Source organism: Equus asinus, chromosome 4 (genome assembly GCF_041296235.1).
Source record: "Equus asinus isolate D_3611 breed Donkey chromosome 4, EquAss-T2T_v2, whole genome shotgun sequence".
NCBI lineage: Eukaryota > Metazoa > Chordata > Mammalia > Perissodactyla > Equidae > Equus > Equus asinus.
In genome coordinates, this window is record NC_091793.1 from 17,764,335 (window position 1) to 17,789,578 (window position 25,244).

Consider the following 25,244-nt stretch of genomic DNA (forward strand, 5'->3'; position numbering starts at 1 on the left):
TCTCGGCAGGGCCGGCTTCACCATATATAACCTGTGCAGTCGCGCAGGGCCCCGCACTCAGAAGGGCTGCGCTTGGTTTAATGCTCTGCCGTTGCCTTGTAGTAGTGCTTAATGATTTCCGGACAAAGACTTCTGCATTTTTCCTTTTGCACTGTGCCCTGCAAATTATGCTGCCAGTCCTGGGTCCCAGCCCTTGTCTGGCTTGCAGTCAAGCGGAGGAGACAGATGCTCGGCGAGCCATGGCACCGCGTGCAGCTCTAAACCGCCCCCTGGCTTCCAGTGAAAGGTGGTGGGTCCCGATGGTGTGTGGGGGTCAGGGCCGGCCTCTTGGAGGACACAGGCTCCGGAGATTTGTCTGAATCTGCCAGACTGAGGGGAGGCGCGGTGTGGGAGGGGCCCGGTGAAGGGCTGCAGGATGGCCATTGAGACTGGAGGGTGGGCCCTGGCCGGGGAGGGGTGGGGACCCTGGTGGGAGTCTGGCCTATCCCAACACGGTGGGGAGACCTCGGAGGGTTGCAGTCGGTGATGCGATAGGGCTTGCATTTCAAAAGCCAGCTTTCTGCTTCGAGGTGAGGGTGGCTTGGGGGAGGGACAGGGGTGGTGCCAGGGGACCCCAGGGTGCTTGGTTGACCTGGGAAGGAGGAAGTGGCGGAGTAGAGGGGCCAGGCTCTGGCTTGCAGGTCTGCATGGAGAGGGGTGCAGGCCATCGAGATGGACACAGCGTGGGACCTCAGGAGCCAGTGGGAGGTGAAATGAGTGTGACAGACATGCAGGGCTGGGCATCAGCAGGGCTGCTGGCCATGCAGCCCGGAGCCCCGGCTGTGGGAGAACACGTCCGTCCTTCTTCATGCCTGTGCTCACCACCTTGGGCCCGGCCAGCACAGTGAGGGAACGGGTCCTGCTCTCCGGTGCCCTGCCACTCCCTCCTGCAGGCACCGGAACCCGAAGCATGTGCCTGGGTCTTGCTCCACGAAGTTGTCACGCCTCCCAAAGTGTTTCTTCCCAGACGTCACATTTCAGAGTGAGCTTCATAACCTCTAAGTGGGTGTGGTCCTGCAGACAGAATTCACAGACTCGGGGGTAGGTCGCAAGGAAAGGCCCCGGGAACTGGCTGGAGGTTAAGCATCGCCGCCGACACCGTGTGCATTCACACGCGTGTGCACGTGTGTGCTGCTGGGGTGTGTGTGGACGCGTGTGTGTGCACACATGTGCTGCCTGCGGTGTGAACATGTTCACCGTCAGTGTAGACAGGACCCAGGAGCAGAGTGTGGGTTTGACTCTCTGCCCCTCGCCGGCCGCCTGCACTGGGCACAGAGACAGCAGTGGCCCAGCCTGATGGCTCAGGGAGAAGAGAGTGAGCTCAGCTCACGGGAGCAGAGCGCGGCCACTGCCCGGCCCAGTGGGTGCTCGACCGCCATGCACTGCCGTCCCCCTGCCGGTTCCGGGACCTGCCTGCTGGGCGCCTGCTGCCCGCTGGACTTGGACTGTCATGAGGCTGTGAAGGGCGCTGCCCTCGTCTGATGACTGACACGTGGGCTCACACCACTGACCGGAAGAGGAATGCCAGGTGTAATCACTGACACATCGTGGCATCAGTTGCTTGATGACCGCCCCCTGGACCATGGTCCCGGCGCTGGGCTTGGCGCCTGCAGAGGCCCGTTGGGTGTTCATTGACCGGGTGTCCAGGAGAGCACCGTCCCCTGCAGTGGGGGTGGGAGGGTGAGGAACCGAGGCGGCTCTGTGGCCCGGGTGGCACTGAGCCCAGCCACTGGGAGGCCTGGTTTGGACGATTTGGGGAGACGGATGCCTGGGCGAGGGGTCAGGCTGAGCAAAAGGCCGGCCTCCTGTGCTCTGCCACCAGCTGCTGGCGCCCGGGTGCTGGGGCAGGACCTTCCCCACCCCGCCACGGGGCTGGCCGCAGAGCACCACCGTCCACCCCGCTCCCCGCGCCCCGTACACCCGCAGGTGGGCAAGGAGGGACGTGTTTGGGTGACGGGCATGGAACTGCTCACATGTCCTTCTTTCCTCTCAATGCCAGGAAGTCCAGGGCTCGGGTGGCCCAGGTCTGAGGAGGGCCGGGCCTCAGTTGACCTTCTCCCAGTTTGCACTCACATCAGGACCGACCAAGCAGGCAGCATGCTCCCGCCCACACCCGCCACCGGTGAATCCCATCCAGTCAGACCCTAGGGTGGGGAAGGGGCCTGAGTTTCAGAAGCCCACCCACGGGAGTGAGGGATTCAAGGGGTGAAAAGCTTCCCTGAGGGGAAGCCTTCCCCAGTGGAGCCTTGAAAGCTGGGTCGAGGCTGCCCTGCTGCAGGAGAGGGGAAGCGTGTCCCACGCATGGGGAGGAGCATGTGCAAAGTCCCAGTGGAAAGGCAGATCCTGGAAGGCTGAACTCAAGGAACAGAGAGAGTAGGGGAGCACTGGGTGGCAGCAGGACCAGACCACACGGGGCCTCAGGAGGGAGCGTGGACTTGAACCCGGAGCCTCCAGGACTCCTGAGGAGGGAGTGGGTAGTCAGATGGGCACTTCGGTAAGCTGGCCCTGGGGGCCGCCCAGGACCTGGATTGGTGGGCAGAGCTGGGGCAGAGCCAGCCACTGGCAAGGATGGGTCACTATGGACACTTCTGAGTACCACCCCCCGCGCACCGGCCCATGCCAGGCCTTCAATGCATCACTTCATTCAAATGTCACAGGACGCTGTGAATTAGATGCTATTTTTACTCCCATTCTGGAGCCGAGGAGACTGAGGAAACTTATCCCAGGTCACAGGGGGTGTGGTTACAAGAAGTGGAGCCAGGACTGGCTCCAGGTAGCGTGGCCCAAGCCCAGGCGCCCGGCCTCCAGGCCTGCTGCCCTTGACGAGGGCCAGGCAGGTGAAGCCCTCGGCCACCCCCAGGGGCCGGCGTGGTGGGCTGAGAGGGGGTGCCGGATGCGAGAGGATGTGGAATGTCCAGGGGGGCCCAGCGGCCGCCAGGCCTGGGGTGTGTGCAGAGCCCCCTCCGACACAGCCGAGGCCCTCCCCCACGGCCCCCACGGCCCCCCTCCCCCGGCCCTGTCCCCCCTGCCTGGCCTGGCCGACGCAAAAACAGATCTGTTGTTGTTCCCGGTGGGGTTTAATTCGTCTTCCTGGGCTCTGCTTCTCTTCACATGCCCTCCTTTCCCTGCTCTCGCCAAATTCGGTGTTTAAAAATAATCCTCAAATTTGGGAACAGCAGTCCCCGGCTGACCCGAGGGGTGGACTGCAGAGATGCGTGCCTGACTCGTGACTTGGGACGCGGTCAGGGCTCGGAGGAGGCCCACTCATCCAGAATGTTCTTCTGGTTATTTGAGTTTTATCGTGGGCCACCAGCTACTATCGTGAGCAGTTGACCAATTTTCAAAGAAATAGAACCCGGGACCATCAATCTAATCTGCCTGGGGTACCTCTGCTTTCTGGGGGGCCTTGGGGGGGGCCGTGGGAGCTCCTCTAGTGCCTGGAGGAAGGACAAGTTTGGAGGCCAGGCTGGCCTCCTGTCTGAGCCACTGAGTGACTGTGTGACCTTGGGCAAGTCACTTCACCTCTCTGAGCCTCTTTGTGTCATAAAGTATCCTTTATCTCATAAAGTATCCTTCTTTATGAGATGGGGGTTGATACCTCCCTCATTGGGCTGACGAGGGATCGCCTGAGATGACACAGTGACAAGCGAGTCCAGGACACCGGAAGAGCTCAAGGACCCTGGGCGGGAGGGGGGTGTCCTCACCCTTGCAGCCCCCACTCCCATTGCTGCTGGGGGGGTGGGTCCCGGGTCATGGTACCTGGCGGCGTGACCGCCCTTCTCACCTGAGCTCCTAGTCCCTGAGCCCAGGCCCCTCTGCAGACCCCACGGAGATGGCTTTGGCCTTGTGAATGTCTCTGCTCTTGACCTTGTGACCACAGTGGCCGGCCTCTGGGATCTCGCAAGGAGCCGCCGAGGCGGAGGAGTGTCTGACCAGCTGGGGAGGGACGGCTGACTTCTCAGATGGTTAGAAACGGAGTTTTCCTGCGACTTCCCCATGAGGCCCAGTGGGTTTTTCTCCCCGCACTGATCCAGCCTTCAGTTCTGGGACCCGAGTTGCCAGGGGCCAAGGTGGGTAGGGCAGGCCCCACCTTTGTCCAGCAAACGGCTGTGGCTCCCGTCGCCCACTGACTCACCCCTGGCAGCCCCAGCTGGGGCGGGGGACACGGCCGGGCTGAGGAAACTGAGCAGGCCTCGAGGAGAGCCCAGAGGGATGGGAGACCAATCCTCCCTGGCCTGCGGGGCTCTGGAGCCTGAGCTCAGAGGCCGTGCCCCAAGCTGGCCAGGGCCTGACTCCGGATCCCACAGCCTGGTGGAGGAGGGCATGGGGGCCAGTCACCTAAGGCAGAGCTGGTGGGTGCACCTAAGGGCAGGGACTCCCCTCCTCCACATCCCTGGAAGCCAGGCTCTGTTCCAGAGTGGGGGTCAGCCAGTGGACGTGGAGAGAATGAATGACTTAACACGTTAACTGAAGAAGGGATGGGATACAATAGCCTCACTGGAGGGACAAACATCTTCCAGCTGATAAAATCACAGCAGGCTTCCGGGAGGAGGTGGCACTGGAGTAGCTTCTAAGGTGGTGCGGGATTCGGACTCACAGGAATGAGAGGAAGGCACCCCAGGTGTGAGTGACAGCCCCCATCAATATAGGCAGGGTTTTATTAGGGAATTCGAGCAGCCAGAGGGAGGGCCGGATGCGTGGTGGCCCCCTTCCACCTGGCATTCATTCAACAAACCCACCAGCTCCCAGCCCTCAGTGGGCCTCGGCTTCCCCACCTGTGGAGTGGAGCCAAGTTGGGGGGTTGTCTCAGAGGACCCGTCACTCCCGGCCCCCCAGTGTTTTCCAGGGTTGATCCTTCATTTCCCCAGCACGAAAAAATCCTTTCCTAGGACTTTCAAATGCTGTAATCTCCTTCATCCTCCGAGGAGGGTCCTGATGGAGGCTGCAGGAGGCCCGGGCTCACAGCCCGTGGGGCAGGGCGCTCACGGTGGGGGCAGAGAGGCCCTGTGGCCAGGGAGGGGCTGACCAGCCGTCACCATCAGCAGTCGCCGTCTTAAGATGTTTCTGCTTTTTCTTGCGACCGTGCCATCCCCTTTTCTCATTCTGGCTCAGCCTTGAGAGGAGCAGCCCCCAGCCCCGCCCCCCATGGGGCCGCCTCGCACCCGGGCTGCAGGAGAGGGGACGGGGCCACCAGCAGCGCAGGGCCGGCCGTGAGCCCCTCGGCTTGGCCTTGAGTCTGTCCGTGTCTCCTTGCTCCGAGGTCTCAACCTCTGGGCCCCTGGTGGCTTCTGGCTCAGCCTGCCCCGCTGAGCAGGACTCAGAGCTGCCTCGGGCCCAAGCTGGCGCCCCTGCCATCTCCCTGAGCAGGCCGTGGGCTCTTGAGGGCGAGGACAAGCCAGCTGGTTGGTGGCTCTGGAGCCCAGCCCAGGCTGGCCTAGAGCAGATGCCCCAGGAGCTTCTGGGCCGTTGGAGGGACTGTCCCTGTGGGTCCTTCCCAGTCTCGACTTCCAGAGCCATGTTCTCGGCAGCAGATCTCTGCAGGGTATGCAGCCGTGAGGCCTTCCCCAGGGGTGGGGGGCCTCTCCCCGGGGGGGACAGGGTGGCACTGACGTCGGGCCTAGGACGGAGCGGGCAGGGAGGCCAGGAAAGCGGCTCTGGAGGTGGGCCAGCCTGGCCAGGAGGGCAGCAGGGTCTCCCCGGTGGACACAGGGCTCTCCCAGTGTCCGCCATCCTCACATCAGATCCCGCTCCTAGGTGGGCAGGTGAGCATCCTTCCGGCTCAGTGTGGATCCCACACTTCCCGGGGCAGTCCCTGTGGGAGAGTGGTGTGGGGCAGGTGGTGGCGTCCTGGGGCTGTGGGAACCATGCCCCACAGACTGGGGGCCTGACCCGTTCTCTCACCGTCCGGAGGCCGGAATCTGGGATCCAGGGGTCGGCAGGGCTGGTCCTTGAAGGCTCTGACCAGGACTATGCCTGGCAGCTCCCCAGTTCTGGGGCTTTGCTGGCCGTCTCTGGCCTCACGGCTGTGGACACATGGCCCCATCTCTGCCCCATCTCTTGCCGCCGTCTCCCTGCCTGCCTATCTGTGTCCAGACCTCCTCTTTGTCAGGACACCAGTCAGACAGGGGCCCACCCTCCTCCAGTATGACCTCCACCACGTCGGCAGTGACCCCGTCTCCAAACAAGGGCCCGTTCTGAGGGGCGAGGGGCGGGACTGCAACGTGTGAGTCGAGGGGGACACAGTCGAACCCCACAGTGAGGGCGGAGCGCGTGTGGCCCAGAGCCTGGCGCACAGGAGGTGCTCGCAGCTCCATCCCCATCCGCCGGTCATCCCTCCCCACAGCTGACAGCCCGCCTGGGGCTCTTCACGCGGGGTACACAGGCCTCCTCTCCACCTCCACGCCCAAACCCCGGGCGGGGGGTGATAATGAGGTCACCGTCCCCTCAGCTGTGTCCTGAGGCTTCAACAACCGATCTGAAGTGGCCACCGAGGGCCAAGGCCCTGCCTCTGGTGGCCTGCTGCTACCTGCCTGTCCATCGTCCCCCACTGGCCTCCCGGCTGCTCCCACCTCAGGGCCTTTGCACCTGCTGCTCCTGGCCTGCACCCCTCTTCCTCCAAATAGCCACACCCTCACTCCTGCCTCACTTGAGTCTGGCTCAGAGGTCACCTCTGCAGTGAGGCCCTCCCTGCTGCCCTGGCCCCAGCTGCTCCCACGTCACCACTCAGCACCCCACACGCGCCTTGCTTTATTTCCCCTCATACCTTCTTTTTTGCTGAGGAAGATTCACCCTGAGCTGACATCCATGTCAACCTTCCTCTGCTTTGAATGTGGGTCACTGCCACAGCCTGGCTGACTATTAGACCACCGGGCCAGCCCCCACGCCTCGTAGCTTTCTTTATTGTGGTAAAACATACATAACATAAAATTTACCATCTTGATCACTTTTAAGTGTACCGTTCAGTGGCGCTAAGTCCATTCACATTGTTGGGCAGCTGTCACCACCGTCCCTCTCCGGAGCTCTTTCATCCCCCCAAACTGAAACTCTGTCCCCACGACACTCTAACTCGCCAGCGCCCTCCCCCAGCCCGGCACCCACCTTCCTACTTCCCGTCTCTGTGAATTTGACTCCTCCCGGGACCTCATGTGAGTGGAATCCTACAGGGTTTGTCCTCTTGTGTCTGGCTTCTTTCACTCAGCGCGATGTCCTCAAGGTTCACCCGGGCCGTAGCAGGTGTCAGAATTCCGTTCCTCTTTCAGGCTGAGTAATATTCCGCTGTGTGGACGGACCACGCTGTGTTGATCCAGTCATCCGTCGGTGGGCGCTTGGGTTGCTTCCACCTTTGCTGTTGTGACTCATGCTGCTGTGACACGGGTGACAAGTGTCTGTTTGAGTCCCTGCTGTCGGTTCCTTAGGGCGTGTCCCCAGGAGCCCGGGAGCATATTAAACATTCCTGTGGGTGCGTGTTTGTCGGCCTCTTTCCTCAGCGCGCAGGCCAGGGCAGCGACAGTGTCCGTTTAGTTCTGCTCGTGTCTGTGTGGCTCACGGCTGGAAGGTGCCGGCGCGGGCAGACTTGCTGAGGGTTAATGGAAGTCAGCGTTAGCGACACAGCAGGGAGACCCGGTCCCGAGAACCTGGGGCGGCGAACCACGAGCCCTTGTCAGCCCACCTGCTCGCCAGCCCTGCTCGTCCCGGTGCGCTCCCGGCGCCCACCCCGGCAGCCCCAGCCCGCCGGTGACTGCCCCCCCGCCAACCCGAGCCGTCCGTCCTCCTTTGATTAAGCCTCATTTTGCCGTGAAAAGAGAAGGAGGTGACAGTTGACTGGTGGGGGAAGGTCACTCTTTCCAGAAAGGAAATTGGATGGCAGCATTTCCATCATCCACGGCCCGGCCCCTGCTCCTGGCAGACTCGCCTCCCTGCCCTCGCCTGCTGTCCCCCGCTGTCCCCCCCGTGGGCCACAAAGCTAGTGTCTGCCCCCGCCGTTGGCCAGGCAGCCCACACCCCACTTCTCCCGGCTCTCGTTAAACAGGCGGCTCTGGACGGATCGATGCCAGCCAAACGATGACCAGTTGTGGCCAGCAGTCCTTGGACGTGCTCGCCGTCCTCTCGTTGCTGATTTCCGCAGGTAGACCCCCCGGGATGCTCAGGGTGGGCGGGGGAGGGGGTGGAGGGGCACAGGAGTTCCCTTCCCGGTGTCAGTGCTAGCCCAGCTGGGGTCTGGGTGCTGACTAACGGGGGTGCCCTGGTCCCTGCCCCTCTGGCGTCCCCTGCGTGAGGAGCTCGTGTTCAGTGCAGTTCAGGGGAGCCTGCTGTGAGCTGCACCCTGTGTGCCTGCGCTGGGAGATTCTCGAGGATGCCGTGGGCTTCGGGGGGGCCACCAGCCAGTGCTGGGCGGAGCCCTTGTGCCGGTTCCCTCCCTTACCCTGCAAGTGGAAGTCGGGTGACGTCACAGTCATCCCATTGCTTAGAGGAGGACATGGAGGCTTGGAGAGGGCGCTAGCCAGCCTGAGATGGCACAGCTGTGCACGGCTGGGATTCCAACCCAGGGCCCCGCCTCCCGGCGCCAGACCAGCCTCCTAGGCCGTCCCCGAGGTCCCAGCTGCCGTTGCAGGTGGGCTATGTCACTCTCCTGTCACAAAGATGGGCATAGACCAAGTCCCCAGCCGCTCCACCTGGAGCTGGCTGGACAGAGAGGTCTGCCCTGCCTCCCAGCAGAAAGGGAACCCGGTGCCAGCCTGGCCGCTCGGCCCCAGTCTGAGCAGGGCCCCCACGCTGTCTCTGCCTGTCTCTCCCTCTATCTCTCTCTGGGTCTGTCTCTGTCTCTCCCTCTATCTCTCTCTCTGTGTCTCCTTTTCTCTGTCTCTCTTGGTCCCTCCTCTCGCCCTCGTGCCCTGGCACAGCCGTTGCCCCCTTTGCTGCAGGTGTGGCTGAAAGGGAGGCCATGAAGGGCGCCGGGGGATGGGCAGCACAGGGCTCCCAGGACAGCAGAGCCAAAGCCAGGCCAAGGCCACGGCCTGGGGCCACCGTTTACTCCTCTCCTGTGCGTTAGTTCATTTGGTCCTCACTGCCCCCGGGAGAGAAAAACTTCATTTTACAAATGAGGAAACTGACGCTCAGAGAAGGAAAGCGACCTGCCCGAGGCCACACAGTCAGATGACACAGTCACACAGCTGGCTGTTAAATGACAGCCGTCAGGACCAGGACTCGGCCCTGAGCTCTGCAGACCTCAAGGCTCCAGGGCCCAAGAAAGCGTCTCTCTCCTGGTGTCCCCTCCCTACCTGGGCCGATTTTCCTGGTGACTCAGAGCTGGCTGGCCTCCTGAGGGAGCATCCCTCTGCCCTGGGGCCCCAGCGCAGCCCCAGAGCCCCGCTGTGCCTGTGCCTGGGAGCCTGAAGGCACGGCCCCCATCGTCCGTATTCCCACACACCCAGCCTGGTCTAAGTGGGCCCCTTAAGCACCTGGGAGACCAGCGGTCCCCATCAACAAGAGGGAGGAGGCTCAGAGAGGCCGTGATGGCCCAGATCACCCTGCGTGCTCCTGGAGTTGGACCCGGCTGTCCCGGCTCCTAGCCCTGGGCACCTGTGGCTCCAGCACGTTCTTCCTGGGGAGGCAGTGGGGGCCTCCTTATCTTTGCCAAACAGCCAAAGCAAGTGGTGCCGACCCTCCAGCGGTGCCTGGGGTGAGCTGCTGGGCTCTATCACATCCCCCCCGGCCGGGCCTCCCTCCGCACCCCCGTCTCTGCACAGCAGGCTCCTCTGAAGATCCGCTGAGGCCCCCCCGCCTGCTCTGTCCCCTCCCCCTGGTCCCGCGGTGGCCTGACTCAGGGCCTGAGCTTGTCCTTCTGACCAGCCCCGTGGGCGTTGCTGACACGCCCGACTCCCCGCAGGCCGAGTGTGGGCAGGTCCACGGCAGGACTTCCTCGACGACCTGGACAGGGCCGGGGCAGTGGCCAGACGGACCCCGCTCCCAGGCCGGTGGGTCCCATCACCACCTGCTGGAGGGCTTGCTAAGACACAGAGGTGTCACAGCTAAGACTCAGCGGGCCGCCCCCACCCCCCTTGCTTCTGATTCAGAAGGTTGGCCGAGGGGCCCGAGTGGGGGCTTTGGTGACCGGTCCCCAGGGGAGGCAGATGTGGCCGGTCAGGACCACACTTGGGGACGGCTGCTCTGAGCCTCCGTTCTCTCCTCTGTCCAGCGGTGGTTCTCGAGATAAATGAGATGGGCACTTGCCTGGGCGCTCTGTGACCTCTGCCTGCCCACAGAGGGCTTTCTGTTTCCCGAGGTCGAGGCTGAGAAGGGGCCCTCGCCTGGCTCTGGGACGCTGGGTCCCTCTGTGCTCGGGCCATCCCCACAGGAGGGGGTGCTGTGCTTCGGGGAAGGGACGCAGGATGTCACAAGGCCACCCCAGCCAGCTGAGGCCCTCCAGCCCCCGAGGACCGCCCTCAAGGCCCAGCTGGGACCCCCGCCAGCAGCCCCGGGCCAGGAGCTGCGTGGGCTGCAGCCTGAGGACCTCGGTCAGAGGAGCCCTTCCAAACCAGGGCCTCTGTGGTCGGAGACGTGCATTCGGCCGACGAAGCCCCTTTTCAGCGACACAAATGAGATACAGCGACCCCTTTTATGAAGACGCTAATTAAGCCGGAGACGGTGGGCTCCAGGTTTTTCCCATTGTTCTATTTGTTTGGGCTTTCGCTCCATTTGTCACCATTGGCACGATGGGTAAATACCGTCCTGGGTCTGCAGCAGTGTCCATGGCTGAATAGGGGTCTCCCTCTGTGAGCCGGGGGAGGGGGGTCCGAGGCCAGGCAGCTCTGTCACCGGGAGGCGGGAGTGGCAGAGGCTGGCCCTTGGGGACCTACAGGTCCAGAGTGCTGGTTTAGTAGAAAGCAAGGTACGGAGGGGATGCCGCTGTCTCCACAAAGTGGACCCGGTTTTTGCACCCATGGTGTTCACCACTTATCAGCAGGTCCACAGCAGCCCACACAGTGACAGAGGTCATTAAGGCTGGTGATGGGGGAGTCGAGAGGCCCCAACTTTGGATCCAGGCAGGCCTGGGTTCCGTTCCCTCTTCACCACCGCGTACCAGCTCAGGCAGGTCCCTTTAAGCCTGCGAGCCTCAGTTTCCCCATCTGTAAAGTGGGATCACAGACCAGCCTGCTAGGGTGGCCACGTGGATCAAATGAGATGGAGTCTGTGAAGCTCACAGTAGGTCCTCAGTTAATGTTTCCCAGTTGCGTGCCTGCTGTGTGCAGAGCTGCTGGAGGGAGTCCACACCAGGCTCGAGATGCAGCCCCGCCCGCAAGGAGCCCCCAGCTTGGGGGCACCGTGTAAGCAGGGAGGTCATCCAGGGAGGCCTGGGAGGTGACGGGAGCCCCGAGGGGGCCTCGTGGCGGAGATGAGGCTTGCCCTGGACCACAGAGCCTTCCCGGGATGGGAAGAAGCGAGCAGGACCCTAGAACAGGCCCCCAGGCCCCGCCTCTGGCACTCACGGACTGGCGAGGGTCTCGGGGCGGCTGGCGTGGTGAGGGACCCCGCTGAGCCCCGTGACTCTGTTTTGCAGTCTTGTCCGCGCACTTCCGGGTCTGTGAGCCGTACACGGACCACAAAGGCCGCTACCACTTCGGCTTCCACTGCCCACGGCTCTCGGACAACAAAACCTTCATCCTCTGCTGTCACCATAACAACACGGTTTTCAAATACTGCTGCAACGAGACCGAGTTCCAGGCGGTGATGCAGGCGAACCTCACGGCCGGCTCCGAGGGCTACATGCACAAGTGAGTACCCGCTGGGGCACCACCCCGTCCGGGAAGGCTGCAGCCGGAGCACCCGGCCCCGGGGCCGCTGTGGGGTAACCGCTTCGAGGACTGGTGGGCCTGGAAGGAGTCTGGGACCGTCTTCTGGCCACCAGGTTTGCTGGCCTGGTCTGTCCTCTGAGCGTTAGCCTCCGCATCTGAGAAATGGGCGTGTGGTACCCACCTCTCATGGCTTCTGTGGAGGTTGAAGGAGGTCAAGTGTGAAAGGCTTTCAGGCACAAAAGTCCTTGGGCCAGGAATCCAGGGGGCCCAAGTTTCTTCATTCATTTGTCATTTGCTAACAAATATTGATTGACACTTTTAACCCAGAGATTAATCCTATGCAGCCCCTTTCCTTAAGGTGATTAAAACATATGAGACCAGGGCCCTGATGAAGGCACCATCAGTGTAAAGAAACAGGAGGAGTTTGTGGGCAGAGAAGTAGCAGGAATATGCTAAATAAAGGCATGGAGGATCAAGACGGTATGCATTTCTCTTATTATGAGTGAAACTGAGCATCTTTTCAGATGTTTGAGGCCATTTGTATTTTCTTTTTTACTGTGAGCTAGCTCTTCATGTCCTCTGCCATTTTCCTATTGAATTTTTTGCCTTTTTCTTATTTGTTTACAAGAACTCTTTATATATGAAAGCAACATGATGCATTTCAAATATTTTCTCAGTATGTCTTTGAATTTGCGATGCTTTTTTTCTCATGCTTAATTTTTAATTGTTATATAATTAAATTGTATCCAGTTTTTTTCTTTTATGTCTTCTGGGTTTTGTATCAGACTGAGAAAGGCTTTCCCTACTCCGAGATCATTAAATATCCCCTCGTGTTTACTTTCCCTTCTTTTATGTTTTAATTTTTTGCCTTCAAATCTTTGATCTGTCAGGAATTTATTCGAGTGTAAGTTTTGATGTAGGAATCCAACTCTTTTTGTTTTTCCAAATGAGTTGCCAACACCATTCACTGAATTGCCCATCTTTTCCCCACTGATGCAAAATGCAAACGTCTCATATACTATAATATACTGAATTTCTACATATAGTAAATAAAAACTACTTAATGTACTATTAAAAATACTCAATATACTAAATATACTAAATACCCTGAGAATCAGGGTGGATTCACAGTGAATCCATGAAGAATCACAGTGCACAGAGAATCCACAGAGAATCACAGTGTCTCGTGCTGTCACTGGTCTGTCCGGCCATGTGCTAGTACCGCACCGTGTTAACTGCTGTGGCTTTTAATATGTTTTCATGTCTTCTTGGTCTGCTCCCCCTGGATCTTTTGTCGTATGAACTCTGGAATTAACTAGCGCAGTCCTCTGCTCACCCCTAAAATTCCAGTTAGTATTTTTTGCCAAGTTTGTGTCGAATTCATAGATTAATTCAGGAGAACTGCCTTTTCAGATGTTGAATATTCCTATCTGAGAACACAGGATGTCTTTCCATTTGTTTAGGTTTCTTTCATAGTATTTTGGAACTTTCGTCGTATAGATACTATACATATCTTTTCAATTTATTCCCACTTATTTCTTTCCATGCTGCTATTATAAATCGAGTCTTTTCTTCCCCAATATCTTGTGACTGACTGTTTAGATGATAAAACTTAGTGATTTCTAAACATTAATTTTATACTCAGCCACCTTACTGAAATTTCTTATCTTTGTACTACTTTTTCAGCTGATTCTCTTAGGTTGAAGTATGCCATTTACAAACTGATAGTTTTATCTCCTGCTTTCCAGTTTCTGTGCCTCCCTCCTTTTTCTTGTCCAATCTTGTGGGCTAGCACCTCAAAAGCCATCTTTTAAAGTTGACAAGTGTTCTTATCTTTGTCCTGACTTTAAAGGGGATGTTTCAAATATTTTCCCAGCAAGCCTGAGGCTGACTGTTGGGGTGGATGTATTTTGTTCACGGTAGGGAAAAATCCACTTGGAAGGAGTGTTTGTTGAGTGACTGTAGAAGGGGTTAGCAGCACCACTGGGCAGTGGTGGGGTCCGAGCCCCAGTCTCTCTATGTGATGTTGGGGCTTGGGTGCTGGGCCACCAGGCTCTGCTCCCTCGGGAGAAGCTGCCTCTTCCCTTTGCTCAGGCAGAAGATGCGAACTCCTTGACTATCCCCCGAGTCTCCCTCCTCCCACCGAGGCCAGCTCCCCAGCCTGCCTCCCCCAAATGCACGGGTGCTTCCCCTGAATATCTCGCCATCTGCTCAGGCCTGAGAATAATCCTGTGTGTGAAGTCGTTCAACAAGCCCTGTCCATCACGAGGGCTGGAATCAGGCTTGGAAGCTGACCCAAGCCTTTCTGAAAGTCAAAGACTGATCCCCGGAGGGAGGAGGGCGGTGCCTGGACCGGGGTTGGGACCCCGAGGTGTTGTAGCTGCGGCCGAAGGCCAGACGGAAGACTGAGGCTTGGCAGGACGACCAGACTTCAAGGCTCTGGCAACTGGTGTCTAGGATCTTCCTCTCGAAGCCCACAGGTTTCTATAATCTGCACGTTGACACAGGATTTCACACGGAATTCTCCACCGTTTCAGCACAGTGGGTCCTGGTTGCTGATGCTGAAGAGCTGGACCACAAAATAAAGCCCTTCCCCCGGTAGCGATGGAAATATCGAAGGACGAGGGCTTGGTTCTCGTTTCTGGGCCTCAGAGAGCATTTCTGAGCAAGCAGCACGGGGCGGGCACTAGGCTCACCCGCCCGCCCCTTGTCACCTAGCTGAAGTCCCGGCCGCCCGCCCTCAGCCCCCTTCGTGCACAAGGAAGATGAGGATGCAGAGGTGGAGGGACCTGCCTGATCGAGGCAGCTGGTCGGTGGGGGAGCCAAGAGCCAGCCAGGTCTGGAAGCTGCCCTCCTAAAACCGGGGCTGCCAGCAGTGGAGGCGCGTCTGGGCAGGGGGGCCCCTAGAGCAGAGATCCCTACCGTCGACCCCAGGACCCAATCCTTCTCGGTGGGGGCTGCCCTGTGCCTTGCAGGTGCATAGCAGCATCCTTGGCAGCTGCCTGCCAGATGCCGGTACCACGCCCCCCCCACCTGTGACAACCAGCAGGGTCCCCGACGTTGCTGAGTGTGGGGGGCAGGATGGCCCTGTGGGGAGTGCCATCTGGAGGCATTCCTCCCTTGTTGCTCCCCACTGGGCTGCCCACCACCTCCCCTTCCCCCGGACATGAACGGAGCCCAGGAAGGGCCTGTGCCTGCCCAGGTCACTCGGTGAGCGCACACGGATGAGGAGTCGGGCTCCCACTCCACCCCGGCCGTCCTGTTACAAGTATTCCTTGTGCCCCACGGAGGGAGGCAGGTGCTTGGCTCTCCTGCCTCCATAAGTTTTCAGGAAGCTGGGAGGCATGCGGTCCAGAGGAATGAGCATTTCCCGCAGCGTTGGTTCCCTCTGCCCTTTGAGGCTCTGACCCCTCTGGGCAAGACGCCTGTGTTGCCTTGTTAGTCCTCACAGCTGCTCTCAGAGGAAGAAGGAAGGGGCTGGGCCCAGGCCAGACAGTCCTGTTCCAGCTACAGTTAGGCCTGAGGGACACCGAGCCCTGGTCCCGGCCACTGAGCTCTGCCACCCCAGCTGCACCTAGAAAGCCAGCACTTGTCTGATGCTTGGGAATGCACCACATCCTAGCCCAGGGGCCTCGTGTCCCAGGATCCCACACATGTTAGCACCCATCAAGATGGTCCAGGGCGCCTGTGATCCCCACGGGGCTTCTCGAAGGTGCACGGGGTCCGTTAACAGCAAGGGCTGCCTGGCGCCTGCCCAGCTCGCCTGCCGTGCCAGCGAATCGGCCGGGAGGCGGGGCTGGTGACAGGGAAAAGGAGAGCGCTCTGCTGTCTTACTTATTTGTATTTTTCTGGAGGAACAGAACGGTTTGTTTGGGTTCTGGCTGCCTGGCAGGAACGCAGGCAGAGCGAGGGGAGCAGCATCGCCAAGCCCAGGGCCATGGCGAGATGCCACGTGCGGCTGCACGGGCAGAGGCACTGGTGTCCAGGCGACGTGCACCACAGACCTTCCCGTGCCGGGTCGGGGGACGGGGTGTGGGCCGCCAACAGTGCGACCAGACCAGGGCCCGAACCAGCAACGGGAGCCTCTGTCCAGGGCACGGGGTGGGCTGGGGCGTGGGGGGCCAGCAGTCGGCTCCCTCTGGGGGAGCACGTCTCTCGGGCAAGGGTGGCTGGAGTGGAGTCTTGTGTGATATGTGGGCGTCCTTCCCGGGCAGACGGGCTGTGGGGGGCGGGAGAGGATGCGAGGAGATGGAAGAGGCCTCCGGGACCTCCGAGGGTGGAGCGGAGGAATCGCCATTCTTCCTGTGTCCGTGCACGAGACCTCTTTCCTCCAGAAGCTTCCTTCCCCAGGGCCCAGAAGTGTTCCAGCCACACCAGTGGCCGACCTGGGGCACCCGGCCGGGCCTGGAGACCTGAGAGCCTGACGTCCTGGATTTCCTCCCCACCGTGGACCTGTGCCACCTTCCAGCGCGCCTCGAGCTCTGAGTCCGGCTCCCGCATGGGGTGACAAGTTTCCGAACATTCTGGTCAGTTGCTGGACCCCGTCAAGCCCTGTTTGGTGGAAAACCTGCATACGTGCCACTTCCTTGAAAAGGCTAAAGCGGTTCCAGCATCCGTGATGTTTGCTCGTCTGAATGCAGGCCGCCGAGTTGGGAGGGGGGACCTAACGAGCAGTGATGAGTGCTCAGGGTGCCGCCCGGCTCAGGGAACTCCTTCCACCCGTGCAGAGGCCTTCTCTGTGAGGAAGATCCTGCAAGCCCCACTACACCAGGGCCGAGGCTCAGAGAGGGTGAAGACTTGCCCGCAGTCACACAGCGCACAAGTGGCAGAGCAGGGTTTGGGACAGACGTATCTGTCATCCAGGCTCAGTTAGGCTCAGGTGAGGAGCAGCCCCAAAGTCCCTGGGGCTCCAGACACGAGGCTCATTGTCGTCTCACCCTCCACATCCTCTTGGGTCACCTGTGGCTCTGGGCGCAGAGCATTCTGTGACCCAGGCCGGTGAAGCAGTCCTCTTCCGGGGCAGGACATCCCCGTGGTGGAGGGAAAAGAGAGATGGCGAGACCGCCTGATGGCTCCTAAGAGTCTGCTCACATCCAAGCCATTCCCAGGAAGAGGCACGGGCATGGACCCCGGGGGCAGGCCCACAGAGACGGGCAGTGAGTCCTTGATCGCAGCGGACTCTGCTTCCTTGGCCCAAAGCCCATGGTCCTCCATTGCACTGGACAACCTCAATCCTGCTGTGTGACCTTGGGCTAGTCACTTTGCCTCTCTGGGCCTAGATCGGTTGAGCGCTCCCTCTGTGCTTCCATCACAGGAGCCAGCACTCCGTTTCTCTCCAGGCTCCCGTGTGGTCTCATTGAGCCCCACAGTGACAGCACCAAGGAGGGAGCGTTATCATCCTCGTTCTACAGTCAAGGGAGAGTAAAGCTCTGTCCGAAGGTCACGGAGAGAGAAGTTTGCGGAGCTGCGATCGGAATTCGCGCAGTCTTGGCCTCTCGGGCCCAGAGTTTAATGAGCCAGCGTTACCAGCCTTGTCGCTCCAACGCACAAGCTGCCTCGCGAGTGGACTCAAGGCTCTCATTTTTCGAACGAGGCCGGCCAGGGGGCCATCGGCCGTCTCCCAGCCAGGCCCTCGCTGGGCCACGGGCTCTGCAGCCCGGGGTCTTTCTGGCGTGATGGCCTCCTCCATCCTTACCTGGGACACCTGTTGGGTGGTGACTCCACCTGGCCGCAGCTGCTCCCCGTCCTCGCGTCCCTGCTCCTGTCCCCAGAAGGTGCTGGGCAGATTCCTCCATCAGAGGAGATTTCGTTTATTGCTTGGGAAACGCCGAAAGAATCTGAGTCCGTAAATATCCCAAAAGACACTGAAAAGTTGCTGTCGGTGGCTTTGGCTGGCTTCGCATCTTGCCCCGGAAAACAGCCTCTGTTTTATCTTCTGCCCTTTATGAAACACACACCCTCAACAAAGACCCCATGTCTGGAGGGAATTAATTTCCGGATCACATTTTTTAATTCAATTTTAAAAACTAGAATGCCTCCAGCTGGCCAGCCACAGGGAGGGCAGGTGGAGGAAGGCAGGAGAGCTGCCTGGGGACGGGGTCCCTGGCCGGGCGTCCCCTCCAGCAGTGCGTCCCCCCTTCTCTGAGCCGAGGGGGGGCTCCCTGTCCCCCCAGTGCCAGTTAGAGCGAGCTGCAGAGGCCCGCAGGCCAATACCCATACACGCGATGACAGTGACGCCCGGAGATGCAGGGTGCTCTTGTGTAGGGGGCTGGACCCCCTTCTCAGTTCCTGGTAGAGAGTGAGCTGGGACAAGTGGGCGCACAAGCAGAGGCGGGGGTCTCTCCCTGGACATCCATACTGGGCTTGACCTCGGGATTTCCCCAAGATTCAGCACACTCGGAGGTCAGAGGGACCTGGGTCCAAGTCCCAGCGCAGCCACTTTCTAGCTGTGTGGTCTTGGGCCCAGGGCTTTGCCTCTCTGGGCCTCATTTCCTCGTCCATCACCTGGGGAGACTGGCTCCTAATGCCTGGACTTGATGCCAAGATCCAGAAGCGGGGCGCTGGCATGTGGTGATTGCTGCTGTCACTGTCGCCTGTTAATGATTGTGCACAAGAAGAGAGACTCCAGGGAAGAAGTGGTTAAGATCCAGGGCGTCACTGTCACCAGCTCGCCACAGGCACTCAACATGTGTGAGCTCAGGTGATGTCCGCAGCAGCCCCGTGCTGAGCGCTGGGCGCACAAAGATTAGTCGGACCCTGACCCCAGCCTCCAGGGGCTGTGGTCTCCAGGTGCTGGCAGGTCCACAAAACGGCAAAGACAACAGTGTGTTCTGGGAACCCCAGTGGCTTTGGGAGCCCAGGGGAGGGGTTGGACTCAACCCAGAGACCATCCGGGAAGGCTGCCTGGAGGAGGTGATAGCTGCACCAAGACATGGGCGCGAGAGGCAGGGAGAAGTTCCAGGCAGAGGAGCAGCACAGACAAAGGCCTGGAGGCAGCTTGTCTGCCCTGAGAAGCTGGGTGGCGCCTGTCCAAGGCAGTACGGTGCAGTGGTTAGGAATGTGCCCTCTGAGACAAGACTACTGGGCTCTAATCCCGGCTCTGCCATTCAGTGGCTGTGGGATCTTAGGCGAGGCTCTTAGTTCCTCCCAGCCTCAGGTTTCCATCTGTCAAATGGGGATGATGGTGATAACATTTCCTTCCGTGTTGGTTTTGCGCATCAAATGGGCCAACGTGGGAAGCATTTGAGGGATGTGTGAGCTGCTGTTTTCATTCCTCTTATTATTTCTCAGTGCCAGTGGTGCCAGGCCCCGTCGGGGTCCAGCCACCACCCCCGGCTGGCATCATGGACACCCTCTCTGTGTGGCGGCATCTGCCAACAGCTGCCCCTGCCCCTCCCCGCTCCCCTCCCCCAGCCCCCGCGGCTGCTGCCATGGGAACCACCGAGGAAAAGCCTGACGCTCAGAGCCTCTCTGTGGGGCTGCAGGGGAGGCTGGAGGGGCCGTGCTGGGAGAGCAGGGGCACCGGGGACTGGAGCCAGGCCCCCCTCCTGTCCACGTGGATGTCCACCCCAGGGCTCCGGCCTCAGCACACCAGACAGGGCTGCCGGCCTCTGTTCCCGGGCAGGAATGACACATCCCATGTCTCCAGGCAAAGCTAGCTTCGCCCTGAAATAAGGCAGCCTGGGGCCTGGCTGTCAGTTATTCACACCTTAGCATGAACAAGCCCCTGAGACTGCTGCGGGCCTTGTGCAGGTGGTGGCTGGAGGGGGGCCCGCAGGCGGGAGCAGGAACGGCCGTGACGCAGAATGGTCGGTTCCTCCTTCCTCAAGCAGATGCTAAGCCCTGAGCACCTGGTAGGGTCTGCTCCATGCTAACCGCTCAGGACACACAGAGGGGCCCCCAGTGAGGGGAGGGGAGGCATTCCAGGCAGAGGGCACACAGTAGGCGTCCCTGGGCTAGGCCCAGCCACCATCTCGCTGCAGAGGCCCAGGCTGGGCAGGGGGTGAAGTGAGCTGGGAAGATCCAGGGTCTGGAAACTGAAACTGGGGGGGTTTCACATCATCTCCTCCAGGCCCAGAGACATGCAGGTGTTCTCCCAGGACACACAGGAAAGCCAGGCCAAGGAGGAACCACAACTAGGCCTCCTGGCTCCAGCCCATGCTCCCGACTTCAGACAGGGTCTGGAGGGACGGGCTGTGGGGATCCAGGACATCAAGGGGCCCCATATGGCGAGAGCCCGGGCGGGTCTCTTGCTGCGGGAGGTGGGGCAGCAAGGCTGGACGTCGGCTCTGCCCCACAGTCACGCGCCCCCTCTGTGCCACCCGCCAGCGCACCCCCACCTGAGCAGATGCCACAGCAGGAGCAGATGGAGGCGGTGTTTGAGGGATAATAAATCGGCCGCTTGAACAGCCGTGGTCCCTGGCGAGCACTGTCTGGAGCCCAGCAGCCCCGGCTGCAGTGGCAAGACAAGGAAGTGGCCCTCCCCGGGCACCCTGGGGAGACTCAGACCCTGGCCTCGGTGGGAGGACAGCGAGGGCCAGGACAGCACAGCCCCAGGGGGTGGAGGCTGGGTGAGAGGGGTGCTCAGGCGAGGGGAGGGCCTGACCCAGCCGCGTAGGAGGGGCCGCCTGTCCCGAAGGCTTCCTCGGGGATGAAGCCTCCAGCAGGCCATGGTAGGAGTGAGGAAGGGGAGGAAGGAGACAGGAGACAGAAAGGATCGGCCAGGCAGAAGGCACAGCCTGTGCAAAGGCCCGGGGTCGGAGTGAGCAGGGCGTGCTCCCCGGTGGAGAGACAGGTTGGTCGGGGAGCCAGGCTTCACAAAGGGGCTGCACACGTTTGCAGCTTAAAACCCTCCACCATTCCTGCTTCTGGAGGACGGAGCAGCCCTGGGCAGGGAACGCTGGGTGACAAACAAGAGAAAGGATGTCGGGGCCCCGAGACCCCAGCCGCGCACAGTGTGGTGGCACCTGGTGAAATGGACTGAGTGGGGGAGGGAGGAGGGTCTGAAAGGCACGTGGCTGGTGGGACAGTGGGGCCCAGTGATGCTGCGTGGGGTGTGGGGAGGGCAGCTGAGCTGATGTCCTGCTTCCTGGGCTTCTGAGGGAAGGAGATGGCGCAGGCTCAGGGAGCCGGCCTGGCGGGGGTGAGGGGGTGGGCTCAATGGCTGAGTTGCACGCGGCACATGGGGTGTGAGGTGGCCCAGGGTGGGTGCTGAGGGGCAGAGGTTACAGCTCCGGAACTGGGGTGGGTTTGTCCTGAGACAGCAGACTTCCTGCTCGTGCCCCCGGCCCGTAAGATGGGGAGGAGCTGGCAGGGGGACGGGAGGAGGCGGTGAGGATGCTGGGAGAGCATCGCGGGCGGCAGGTGAGGGTCGGGGCCACCGCATCATAGGAGCCCCAATGCCCAGCTGAGCAAGGACGCGGGGTCCTGGGGGAGATGCTCAGGTAGGGGCAGGGCCCCAGGCAGTGGATTCCCCACAGGGAGGAGGGAAAGGGCAGGTGGAGGAGAGGGAGCCGGGACTCCCCACCCCCAGAAGGGCTCACCACCCCTCCTCTCTGGGGACCCTGAAATAGCTCCCGTCCTAGGTTCTCTGGTCAGCCCCGCTGACCCCCTCGGGCCCAGGCTGTTGCCCCCCCCTCAGCCTCTCTCCTTTCTCCACAGCAACTACACGGCGCTGCTGGGTGTGTGGATATACGGCTTCTTCGTGCTGACGCTGCTGGCCCTGGACCTTTTGTACTACTCGGCAATGAACTACGACATTTGCAAGGTCTACCTGGCGCGGTGGGGCATCCACGGACGGTGGATGAAACAGGACCCCCGACGGTGGGGGAACCCTGCCCGGGCCCCCCAGCCAGGGCAGCAGGCCCCGCAGCCCCAGCCTCCCCCCGGCCCCCTGCCGCAAGCCCCCCAGGCCATGCGCACGCTGCAGGGAGACGCCCACGGGCCACCACTGATGACCTTCCAGAGTGCGTCTGCCTGGTGAGTGGTTGCCATCGAGGCCTAGGCCGTCCCCGCTCCCTTGCCTTTGACGAGCTTGGAAAATACCAGATCGTTGTTGCTGCTGTGTTTGGCCCATCGATCGATGACCTGATTATTTGCTTATCTTATTTGCCAAGAATTCGAAGTTGCCCATGGGATCATGGTGCCTGGACAGGGAGGTGGAAACAAAGCTTGCACATATATTGCACTTAGAGCCTGGTGTAAGAGTCATTGCCACTGAGCAGTAAATGGAGTTGTGAGTTTCCTGGCTGCCAAGGCAAAAGGGGAAATCAGATGGCTTTCCTGGTTTTCAAGGTCTGGTCAGAGGAAGCAGATCAGTGTGTCAGGAGCTGGGGGAGACGTTTTTGTCAGCACGAAGTTAGAAGCTCTGCATATTACTGGGTTCCATCATGGACATACATTCCGAAAGGCATCTGAGGTGATGCAGGCAGGCTGTTTAGTGATGGCTCAAGAGAAGGCGAGGAAGCTGGCAAGGGAGGTGGGATCTCAGGGGTGGCCTTGTTGGGCGGCTGCCCCAGCAGAATCCGGTCACCCTGCATAAAGGGCGTGTTCTAATCTGACTGCCTCTGCACGACTCTCCTGTCTGTCCAGCCCTAGTCTGGTGGGAGGTGGGGAGTTATGTAAGCTGGGGGTCCCTGGGCCGTGTAGAATTGGAGGGAGAGAGGAGAGTCTGTGCATTTTGGAGCAGGGACCTCGCGGTGTGGCTGGCCAGCACCAGGACAGGAACCGGCCCCGCACAGGAGCCAGGCTGAGCGCAGATGCCCACGTCCAGGGGCGGAGTGTGGGGTCAGACACTCGGGGGGGGCCGAGCTGCAGCCACGGGCACACAGGGCATGGGGCGTGTCATCCTGGGACCTCACAATGCTGAGCCCAGGCTGCAAGATCCAGGTGTAGAAACAGACAACTCAGCCATCACCGCCAAGTCCACGCGCTTTGCAGCCACTCAATTCGGGTCCAAGTCCCAGGTCTGTCATTTCCCAGCCCGGCAACTTCAGGGAAGCCACCTCCGCCGTGTTAACCTCCAGCCCTGGTGAAGGAGGGGAGAGTCAGAATGCACTCCTCCCGCCCCCGGGGGTGTCCTGAGGATTGGAGTAAACAGTCGCCCGGCACTTAGTCAGTGCTCAGCTAACCCCTGCTGCTTCGTGCTGGAGACGCAGCCGAGCTGGTAACGACCACTTAGATAGCCGAGAGGGAGTGAGCTTTTCAATAACGCATGACTTGAATAATTCATACGGTACACTCAAGTCAGCTTGTGCTTATTGATCGAATAATCGCCCCATCTATCACGCGGCAGACAAAGACACAGCCTTGCTCAGCTCAGCTTGACAAGTGTCAGCTGAGCGGGTCCTCTGGGGTGGGGCCGGGGTCGGGCTGCGGCGATGTGGAGGGGGTGGCTGGCGACGAGGTCGGTCTCTACCCTGAGGAGTCTGCGGGCGGGGGGAGCACAGACAGCCGTTGGCCGGGCCCGGATGCTACGGTTTCCTGAGATGTGGGTGTCTCGCAGCAGACACACTCGGGTGTTTGTCACAATAAATTCCTGGGTCTCACGCAGAGCCTGCCAACGAGTCGCCTCTTAGGGCCGTGCCTGTAGGCACCCCAGTTTGGGAACCACTGTAGCCAAGATTCCGGAGAGCTGGGAAGTTACTCTTTGACCGATGGCGCATCCGTCCTCTCTCCCCGCCAGTGGGAATGCCTGATGCCCCCCTGTGCACTTGACGAGGCGGCGGTGGGAGGCGCCGCCCTGCACTGTGAGGGCGTTGTTCTGTTCCCCGAACTCCTGTGGCCGTTCCAATGGCTGTCCCCTACAGTTCTCCCTTGTGCGTCCCCACGTTGCACACATTGTGTGCCTGCTGTGTGCCAGGCATGCTGTGTGGTCAGGATGGAGTTCAAGGGCGTCAGCCGTGGAGGAGAAAGAGCTGCTGGGGCTGCCGGGATGGTGCGTCAAGTCCGAGTTCGTGGCGTCCGAGTGGGAGGCTGAGCTTGCCATCGTGGGCTGCCATCCAAACGGGGGGGCATTCCATTTTGGAGCTCAGAGCCTCGCTGTCCCTCCCCGTCCTCGCATGTGCGGACTCGGGATGGCGTTTCCGTGACCCCGTGTCATTCGTTCAAAACCGTTGTCAGAAACCTACGAGGATGGGATGCGGGAGAAGGTGCCCCCCCGGCTCCCTCTGCCCTCTCGACTCGGTGTGCCCTTGGTCACTCCATGTGACCTTGGGCCAGGGGCTTCCTGCTTGGGCTTCCGTTTTGCCAACCAAGGTGGGAGGGGATGGACTTTGAGAGCAGAGGGGACCTTCCCCTCGCTGGGCCTCCTGGCGAGTGCCCACGGTTCCAGCAACATCTGTCGAGCACTTGCTGTATTCCGGGCACTGTGTTTGCACCCTAATTCTCACCCCAACCCTGAGGAGTAGGTGCCCGAAACGTGGAGAGGGGGGTAGCTTTCCCGAGGTCACCGGCCCGTACGTGATGGGGTGGGAGCGAGCCGTGGGACACAGAGACAAGGGGCCACAGGAAACCACACGTAAACCAGCACATACAGCCTGGGGGGCTCAGGCGGAACGAGGGCACAGCCAGAGCCCAGCCATCCGCATTAGATGAGCCTCGACTTGTGGGGGGGGGTGCACGTCCTGGGCAGGGAGCCGCCCCAGTGGAGGTCTTGGGTCTGCGACCACGTGGTGGGTGTGGTCACAGGGTGTCTAAGTGTCGCCAGGGGTGTGGCTGGAGAGGTGGCTGGGACAGGGGCGGGCCGTCCTCAGTGATCCTCCCAGAACAAGAGTCCCGAGTCTGCGCTGCTCCATTTGCAAAGTGTCAGCCTGCGTCCTCCACACGCCGCGTGCCAGCGGTCCTGAGCGCTTCCTCCGCGTCGAGATGCGGCCCCTTGAGCACCCATCCCATCAGCTGTGCCTCCAGGGACCTCCACGGCTGCTCAGCCAGCCTCCACCCCCAACCCTGTCTGCAGTGTCTCTCTCTGTCTTTCTGTCTCTCTGTCTCTCTATGTCTCTCTGTCTCTCTAGCTGTCTCTCTGTCTCTCTGTCTCTGTCTCTTGGCCCCTGCCCCCCCCGCTCCCTGCAGCCTCCCTTGTTCCTTCCTGCCCCGATGGCCTGCTTCTCCTCCTCGTCTCCTGCAACCTGATGTATTCTCCTGCCCCCGAACCCCCGGGCCTCCAGAGGTGGGGGCGCTGCCACCCTGTCCTTTGGCTCAGAGCCTTCTGTGACCTTGGTTGCTGGCCCCTCTGGCCCCTCTCAGCCCGCCTCTCCCCACCGCGGAGACGACTGAACACCCTCCCGGGTCGCAGTCCTCCTGCAGCTGGGCCCTGACCTCCTGCTGGACCACGGCTGCCCAGCTTCTGACTGTCACCCGACTCGACCTCCAGCCCCTCGCGGCCCAGCCTCCACGTGGTGTCACAGTCAACACTCC

The 25,244-nt window shown here is 60.8% G+C and overlaps 1 protein-coding gene across 4 annotated transcripts in view; it reads left to right on the forward strand.

Moving 5' to 3' along the window:
• SHISAL1 (shisa like 1) overlaps positions 1 to 25,244 on the forward strand; it is a 135,141-nt gene that overhangs the window by 80,794 nt on the left and 29,103 nt on the right. For all 4 annotated transcript variants that reach the window (XM_070506751.1, XM_070506753.1, XM_070506750.1 and 1 more), the window contains exons 2-4: positions 8,069 to 8,164; positions 11,597 to 11,810; positions 21,492 to 21,809. In XM_070506751.1, coding sequence (XP_070362852.1) covers positions 8,101 to 8,164; positions 11,597 to 11,810; positions 21,492 to 21,809 — 596 coding nt within the window. In that variant the 5' untranslated portion in view covers positions 8,069 to 8,100. The remainder of the gene's footprint in view (positions 1 to 8,068; positions 8,165 to 11,596; positions 11,811 to 21,491; positions 21,810 to 25,244) is intronic.